This window comes from Sinocyclocheilus anshuiensis, unplaced genomic scaffold (assembly GCF_001515605.1).
Source record: "Sinocyclocheilus anshuiensis isolate Anshui unplaced genomic scaffold, SAMN03320099.WGS_v1.1 scaffold188, whole genome shotgun sequence".
In the NCBI taxonomy this organism is placed as follows: Eukaryota; Metazoa; Chordata; class Actinopteri; order Cypriniformes; family Cyprinidae; genus Sinocyclocheilus; species Sinocyclocheilus anshuiensis.
In genome coordinates, this window is record NW_015555768.1 from 584,132 (window position 1) to 593,579 (window position 9,448).

The 9,448-nt window shown below is 37.3% G+C and overlaps 1 protein-coding gene across 3 annotated transcripts in view; it reads right to left on the reverse strand.

Annotated features, from left to right (window-relative positions):
* LOC107674315 (host cell factor 1-like) overlaps window positions 1–9,448 on the reverse strand; it is a 40,878-nt gene that overhangs the window by 4,087 nt on the left and 27,343 nt on the right. For all 3 annotated transcript variants that reach the window (XM_016468256.1, XM_016468257.1, XM_016468258.1), the window contains 6 exons: window positions 3,321–3,570; window positions 2,967–3,236; window positions 1,732–1,850; window positions 1,495–1,632; window positions 545–730; window positions 138–435 (listed from right to left, as the gene is read on the reverse strand). In XM_016468256.1, the coding sequence (XP_016323742.1) occupies window positions 138–435; window positions 545–730; window positions 1,495–1,632; window positions 1,732–1,850; window positions 2,967–3,236; window positions 3,321–3,570 (1,261 nt within the window). The remainder of the gene's footprint in view (window positions 1–137; window positions 436–544; window positions 731–1,494; window positions 1,633–1,731; window positions 1,851–2,966; window positions 3,237–3,320; window positions 3,571–9,448) is intronic.

Below are 9,448 nucleotides of genomic sequence, written 5' to 3' on the forward strand. Positions count from 1 at the left end.
ATATAACAAAGAGTGAAAAATTTAAGGGGGTCTGAATACTTTCCGTACCCACTGTATATATATATATATATACATAAAAACATTTTAATATAATTTGCCACAGTCTGAAAAGGGTCTATCCAACAAAATGTCCTCACCTTGTAGCCACCTGACTTGTGTTGCGGGGCCGTATCCTTTATCGTTGCGGGCGGCGATGCGAAAGATGATGGCGGGTTTAGTGGTGTAGTCGATGTGGGCATTGGAGAGACTTGATGACTGCACTAGGCAGGACGGGTTGGGCCCACAGTATACCCGCATAAAAGCAAGCTGAGCCGGAGTGGACGCTTTAGCCTCGACTGTTTGTGAGCTCTGGATGGCCAGATAAACCGAATACTCAATGATCTTCCCTGACGTAACTGAAGGAGGCTCCCAGGTCAGGTGAGCACCATCGGGGCTCTAATGGGAGAGGAAAAACTATTTTAGTGACCAAGATTAGGAAAAACTATTTTAGTGACCAAGATAAACCCACATGTAGACCTAACGCAAACCATTTGCATTGACCAACCTTGCTGATTTTGATGGCACAAGGTGCTCCAGGGAAGCCAGGTAAGCAGGTCTTGAAAGCAGAAACCTCAGAGAACGTCCCACGGCCGCATGCGTTGATACCAGCCACTCGAAACTTATATGCAGTGCCTGGAGAAAGCTCAATCTTCTTCATTCGGCTGTAGTCTGGGATTGCGCCAGAATCATCCTGCAATGTCATAGCAAAAATGATGATTAGTGGTCGACTGATATGGATTTTCTCTCTTCTCTTTTTTTTTTTTTTTTTAATGCAGATGCTGACAAGGATTTTTTTTTGTTAAATCTTATGCCGATATCTTAGAGTGCAGGGTGACCGATAGACAATATATCTCACTATTTAAAGATAGTATGAAGTAATTTAAAGAAACTGAAGTAATTTGAAAATTTAAAGATAAAAAACAAAAAGCAAAGTTAGAATTTAGATAGCAAGTTTTTAATTTTGTAATCAATCCTATTATAGTATTTTTCATAAATAAAGAAGTTGTAACCAGTACAATCAGAAATCTGTTGTGTTTGAGCACACTGGGAATCTTTTTCTCAAAAAAGACCAGGTAGCACTAATTTTACATACAGTACACAGTGATTATGACATGAGTAACAGTTTATTAGGTGTTCAAGATATTCAAAGACTCGATATATATATATGCACATTTGTCAAATGCTGACATTCCATGAAAATATTATAGTTTGTCTTTCTATTATTTAATAGAACTGTTAAACAAAGAACAAACTAATGAAGTTTTCAGAACTGTCAAAATGAAATCCCGCTTCCAAATCTTATCAGCCAAAGTGTCAAACTTATTGGCCTTGGCAAAATATATCTGTCGACCAGTAAAGTTGATTTCATTAGTTCTAAATAACACTTCCTATTGCAAAAGACATTTTACTTGAATTGCAGCAAAATACACAAACAGCAACATGATCATTACTTACATCAGTAACCGCTGAATCATCTGCTGGCACATAATAGTGCGTGACAACCATGTTTGTAACTTTAACGATTCCAACGTCAAACCACTGATTCTCTTTCTTCACTGGTGGCTTTACAATGGCTGGAGGAGCTTCTTGCTTCTATGACAAAGACAGGTGGTTGAACCAGTCTCAAAGTTAACAACATCTGAAATGGTGCATGATTTGAACTACTGCACCGATAACCAACAATAAACTTACCCCAGCTGCTGATTCAATCCCATTGGCCACCTCAGCTAAAGCAGTAGCAGCTTGCATCTTGGCAGGACTGGTGACCACCATTGGCTGAGATGGTGCAAAAGTACTTGATGGGGCTAGAGCTGCAGCAAAATAGAGGCATTTTTAGCATGCACTAAAATTTGATCATGAAACGAAATTATTAGAAAAAAATAACAACTTAACTAATTTGGTAACACTTTACAACAAGGTTCCATTTGTTAGTTAACTACATCATTTAAAGAAATAATTCACCCCAAAATTTGCTGAAAATGTACTCACCTTCATGCAACCCAAGTACAAAAAGTGTTTTTCTTCTTTCTCATAACAGATTTGGGGAAATTTAGCACCAATGGATCCTCTGCAGTGAATGGGTGCCAATAGAATGAGTCTGAACAGCTGATAAAAACATCACAATAATTCACAAGTAATCCACACCACTCCAGTTCATCAATTAATGTCTTGTGAAAGGAAAAGCTGTTTGTGAAAAAAGAAAAGAAAAAACATCTTTACAGTTTACTGTAAAGTTGTTCTCTTGAACTGTTTGAGACTGTTCACTTGTAAAAGGTGCTTGAATATGTGCAAATCCTTTCCTGATTCAGTTGAGGCGACTTTTTCACTGGAGCAGTATGACCCCTGTTTTAGTGTACTTTAGCCTGATAAAAATTTCAGTTAAAACATTTTGATGGATTTGCTTCCTACAAGCATGCAGCTCTTCACTTCACAAGATGTTAATTTTAATTAATGGACTGGAGTGGTGTGGATTACTTGTGGACTATTGTGATGTTTTGATCAGCTGTTTGGACTCTCATTCTGACGGCACCCATTCACTGAAATTTCAGTTAAAACATTTTGATGGATTTGCTTCCTACAAGCATGCAGCTCTTCACTTCACAAGATGTTAATTTTAATTAATGGACTGGAGTGGTGTGGATTACTTGTGGACTATTGTGATGTTTTGATCAGCTGTTTGGACTCTCATTGTGACGGCACCCATTCACTGCAGAGGATCCATTGGTGAGCAAGTGATGTAATGCTACATTTATCCAAATCTGTTCTGATGAAGAAACAAACTCATCAACAGCTTGGATGGCCAGCAGGTAAGTACATTTTCAGCAAATTTTCATTTTTGTGTAATGAGACCGTACTGTGTGTTACCACTCATTTTTGTTTGCACCATTAAAAACAATCATTTAAACACAAAAACAAACATCTCTTACTCTCTGCAGAAGTACGTGGAAGGAGACGGGCCACGGCTCCCATCTCGTGGCCATTGCTCTCAGATGCTGGGTCATTGAGGCTGTCTGCTGGTGCCAAGCCTTCAGTGGGCAGAGCAGCTGCGGCTGCTTCAGCGCTTAACTGCTGGGCTGCGGCCGCCTGCGCCTCCTGGAGCTGCTGCTGTTGCTGAACCAGAGCAGCGAGTTCCTGCTGGGTCAAAACTATAGGGATGGTGGTGGATTGCTGCCCGTCTTGACCTGCGTCTCCCGCACCTGAGACAGGAATTTAAGTCATGCTAAGAAGTCAAACTCTACTGTATACATCATAAAGCATATGGCAGTCTCTCGTACACTTACTGAGCACAGCCTGCTGAGCCGCCTGTAGGACAGCCTGGATGGCGAGGGCCTGTGCTTCTTCTGTAGCCGCAGCCTGTGCTGCAGCCTCTGCCGCTGCGGTCACAGCAAGCTCCTCTGGGGTCAGTCCAGTCACCATGAGGGTGGTTTGCTGTCCTTCTGCAGACATCAGCTCCTGGGGCAAAGCGAGGGCTTCTGAGTCTTGAGCTGCGAGACTCATTGCTTCTGCGCCCTCCACACCGGCCTCCATCTGCTGTATGGAGATAACCGGGAATTGTTTATTTGCACAATTAAACAAATGCTAAAAGGTTCACACAAGAAAAGTTTGAGGTAGGGCTAGGTGATAAAACGATAACTGCAGAGAAATAATTGTCCTTGATAAAACAATAAAAAGAGTTTAAGAAATGTTCGATATAATGTATACTCATTTGAACCGCGCCACATGGACCATTTATCCACTCGGCTCAAAGTTCAAATGGCAGCACAGCGTGAGCTCACTAGAGCAGATGGTTTACTCGCTGATGAGTCTCGGTCACGCGACCACAAACAGCGCTGTGAGATTCAGCGAAGAACACAAACAACTCGGTGATTTAAACTAGTTTAAAGCCAGATGAAACAGTGTTGACAAACAGGAGAAACGCTGTGCACAACGATACAGTCAGAAGGCATTTCAATCTACAAATCGCCATCATTTACCATGGATTTACTGTAGTAACACTAACTGCACCATGGTATTGTGGCAGAAATGTGGGATATTATATCACATTTTATTACATTATTAATGTAGACATGTATTGAAGGAGTAATGGAATATAATTACAGTATTTTTTGTGATTAAGCAATAGCGTTTGTGGATTTATACTAAATGTATTTAGACTACTGTTTTTCATACAAATACCTATATACCAGTGGCGTTCCGTTCATATAAGCTGCGAATGCTCCGCATAACCAGGCCATTTGAGAGAATAAGTTCACGGGATAATTCATATAACAGGGTATATACAGGAATCATGGAGTTAAATCTAATACCTTTTATGACCTTTTTTAAGATTCTTTCCATACATTTTAAGACCTCATCGCCACTCCCAAGTTTTAACTTGTTATATCTGCGACACTTTAACTTACATTTACTATATATTGATTGTAAGATAGCACAACTAAACAGACTTACTTTGTGATAACTCCTTATCAATACAACATAATTCGGAAGGGGGGAACGAAGCACAAGAGAATTAATTGAGTGACTAACCAATGCAACCCAAGAAACAAGAATTAGACCAATAAACAAAACAACTGACAAAACTTATTGAGTAGGGAAAATAAAGCTCTCTGAGTTCACACAGTATATTTAAAAGATGTATTTGTAATCTTTGTAATTGAAATCGAAAGTGAACTGCGACTGCTCATTAAAAAGGGATTTAAATACACCACATATTGATAGTGGCACCCTGATACGCAAAAATGTTTGCGAGAGCAGACACAAAAATCGCGTATGGGAGCATGCGGTAATGGTCAGAAATTCAGCGAGAGCGGGATCAACAAGCCCCGCGCTATCACACAGTGGCGCTGTCAGTCTGTGAGCGCCGTAACAGATGACGTCAAATCTTACGGTATTCCATAAATAAACTACACAGAACCCCACTATTCGGACAAATATACATAATGAAAAGATGATACAAAATGTAATACCTTGGAAAAAGGCATTTAAGACTTTTTAATACTTATTTAGGGCCTTAATTTTGTCTAAATTGATTTATCAACTTTTAATACTTTTTAAGACCCCGCGGACATCCTGTATAAACATGATTATAAGTTGATCCTTTATCATTTGAAATGTAACTAAAAGCTTAAAGAGTTAGGAATAAGTACGTAAAATGATTTATTTGCCAAACAGCAGTAATTTTCTTTAAATCTACGTCAGTTGCGGTTGCTTCCGGGCGAACGGATTCTCCGCAGCTCTCTCATCTCCGCTCTGTTGCTACGAGTCGTCAGGATTGTAGAGCGTTCTCAGTGATTTGCTGGTCTGCGGCTGATTTAATGCGCGAGGTAAGCTGTCAGCGAAGCACTCGCCCAAGTGGGAAAATGTGCTGTTGCTGTCAGATCTCGATTGCCGAGAACCACATTGCGTTTGATGCAAAAAAAAAAAAACACTGTATAGTTTTCTCAAGCAAAGCAAATTTTAAAAGTCCACTGAAAACATATCTTCTTACATTTTTGGTCATAGACAACGTATGTTGAAGATATACGTTATTGTCAACGTTATTGCCTAAGCGGTAAATAAAAAAAAAAATGTTTGTAAAAATGTGGGCTATATAAAATTTTAACAACAAATATCATTGTTCCCTTTGTTTTGCGTATGCTCATGTCACTTACAGTTAAAGTCCTTCTCGGATTTTATTATTGCTTGCCAGGTTGCAATGTTAGTTTGCAATATTTTAAATATTTTTGGGGTATTTTGCATGGTCCGTTACTGGAGTAGTGTCACCCGGGTGGGAGTTTTAACTCCTATTCACTGGGAATAAAAAAAATCATATAGCTGATGCAGAGAGCCATATAGACCGGGGGAATATACTTGTCAAAGTCAGGCAACACAAATCTGTTTCATGATTTGAAACAATATCACTCATTAGAACATGCAGAAACTAAGAAATACATTTTTCTATTAAGATATTTATTTTGTTTAGTGGTCCACCAATATATCGCCTCGTCTGATATTTGGAATTTTTTTAAATATCGGCATCGGCCGATAAGTCTTTCCGTGTGGCCAATGTTTTTCAAAATGGATTATGACACCATATAGTGCATTTATGCTTACTCTTTAAGACAAGCCACTCAACTTGTCAGCTGCAGCCAGCACCTGACAGACAGTAAAATGACCAATCGTCATTCACTTTCTAATGTGACGCTATGTTGTGTTACATACAATAACACTCAGGCGTGCAGCAAAGTCTTATTCAAACGTATCGTGAGACATCAGATCGGTAGCCCAGCGTCAGCTCCGGTGGGAGACACAGATGTGATTATAAACAAATTCAAACAAAAATGAAACCGTGTTTACCTCACAATCAATCAAAAATCCCGCGACTGACTCTTCCTCAGATATGTGCGTTGTTCTCGGGTACTTCTAAACAAGACGCTTTTCCGGTGGACTCAAAAGCCGGCGCACTCCAGAATGAAAGCTGGGTCGACACAAGCTTGCTTATTAGTACATAGTAACATTATTACTATGTTAAGTAATAATAATACATTTGAATTCCTTTATATGTTTATTCAGAAATATCTGCTGTATTTGATTGCCCATTACTGGCATATTATCGCGTGTAGTATATCTTTTCATATGTTCCAGTCTTATTTAATGCTGCTATATGCTGATAACCAAGCATGTAATTAGATGCCTTCAGGCTTGTATTATTTTTTACAATGAAACAGACAAGCAAAACGAAACAGATCAGAGATATATCTTCATTATTAACCAACTATCTCATACTATAATTAAAACAACCTGTTGCTCAGGAAACTATATATGTATTGTACATAAAATACATGGAGTTACACATACTATTTTGGACATTAATTTATGAATATTAATTTGTTTATTAATTATGAAAGTTGGAAAGGCTGCACTAAACCTTGTTTATTTAAGTGTTACCTTTGTTGTTTACATTTTAATTGTTTAGTTTTTTTTTATATATATATATATATATATACATATATATATATATATATATATATATATATATATATAGTAGATGTTTCAGCAAAAGAATAGGAAAGGCTGCACTAATTGTTACCTCAATTGTTTACATTTTTCTAATTTAGGTTTTAATAAATATTTATGCATAATTAATGTTCATTTAGTTTCACCAATTTTCTGCATCTCTCATTTACTGTAATTACATGTATTATATCGGTCAGATTGATTTCTCAATAGAAAATGACTGGAAAAGGTGTAAATAATTCAAAAACCTGAAGTGTTCGTCATGTTCTGACCATAAAGAGTCGTTTAAAACCACAAGTAATGTCTGGTTTCTACAATTTTCACATGGAAGCAAAAATATGCCTTTAAACTTGAAAGAAATAAAGATTTGAAATCTATCATGATAATTATCGATATTGACTGATATGAAAAATGTTTATTGTGAATTTTTTTTTTTGGCCATATCGCCCAGCCCTAGTTTAAGGTAAGATTTTTTTTTTTTAAGAAATAATGCTTATTCAGCAAGGATGCATTGAAAAGTGATCAAAAAGTGACAGTAAAGTAAATTTCTATTTCAAATAAATGCTGTTCTTTTGAACTTTCTATTTATCAAAGAATCATGAAGGATAATGCATTACCGTTTCCACAAAAATATTATGCAGCACAACTGCATTAGCAACACTAAGGGCACTTTCACACTAGCATGTTTGGTGTGCACCCGGTTTCGATTGACGTCAGAGTTCGGCTAGTGTGAAAGCTGTCATGCGAACACGGGTGCACACCGGGGTACCGAACCAGAGACTACCTGTCCTGAAGGAAAAAACGAAACAGATCAGAGACATATATCTTCATTATTAACCAACTATCTCATACTATAATTAAAACAACCTGTTGCTCAGGAAACTATATATGTATTGTACATAAAATACATGGAGTTACACATACTATTTTGGACATTAATTTATGAATATTAATTTGTTTATTAATTATGAAAGTTGGAAAGGCTGCACTAAACCTTGTTTATTTAAGTGTTACCTTTGTTGTTTACATTTTAATTGTTTAGTTTTTTTTTATATATATATATATATATATACATATATATATACGATATTGACTGATATGAAAAATGTTTATTGTGAAATTTTTTTTTTGGCCATATCGCCCAGCCCTAGTTTAAGGTAAGATTTTTTTTTTTTAAGAAATAATGCTTATTCAGCAAGGATGCATTGAAAAGTGATCAAAAAGTGACAGTAAAGTAAATTTCTATTTCAAATAAATGCTGTTCTTTTGAACTTTCTATTTATCAAAGAATCATGAAGGATAATGCATTACCGTTTCCACAAAAATATTATGCAGCACAACTGCATTAGCAACACTAAGGGCACTTTCACACTAGCATGTTTGGTGTGCACCCGGTTTCGATTGACGTCAGAGTTCGGCTAGTGTGAAAGCTGTCATGCGAACACGGGTGCACACCGGGGTACCGAACCAGAGACTACCTGTCCTGAAGGAGGTGGTCTGAGTTCGATTGCACTCGAACTGTGGCACAGTTTGCATGAATATGAAAGCAACACAGACTCAGGTGCGCACTTGTTCAGGAAGTACCTGCGCATGCGTTTTACCCGATTACAATATATTTTCTTCAATAAAACACATAAGTGATGATAGTGTTGCTGATTTACCTTGGATTCGAGTGAGAGTGAGCCTGCAGTATATTCGCGTGTAGCAACTGCAATCAGAGCGGCAAATGAATGGTAATCCGCTGTCTCCTCAAAATAGCCATCTACATGCGCCGCACATACAGTAAAACCCATATGTTGTTTACTCTGCTGTGCATAATAGCTCCAAATTAATAAAAAAACACAATATATTGACCCTCGTTCTGTTTTCTATCATACGTTGTGCACGTTTGTGATGACGTAAAATCAGTGGTGTATAAAGTACCTGAAAGCCATACTCAAGTAAAAGTACAGATATCTTACCAGAAAATTACTTTGGTAGAAGTTGAAAGTCACCGTTTAGAATATTACTTGAGTAAAAGTCTTAAAGTATGTGATATTTATTGTACTTAAGTACAAAAAGTATTTTTTAAATCTTAAAAGTACTTAAGTATTGAAAGTAAAAGTGCAAGTAAATGCAAAATGGAAAAGCAGCAAATAAATATATATAAAAAAATGTTCATACACCGCTTGAGTAACAAGATTGTGTTCAGTTTAACTCTTTCTTCCATTTTGTATTTTTGGGTAAGAATAAGAAGCACTTCATCCGGTACTTAGTGTCTTTCATTCCAACTAGGGATGTCAGTTTTCGATCATTTCCATGATCGATCGTCGTTTAAATTAACGATCAATTAATCGATGAATCGTTAACCTTAATGCTGCAAAATGCGTCTATGCAGCCCGGCATGACAGGATGTGCAAAAGTTACTAAAAAA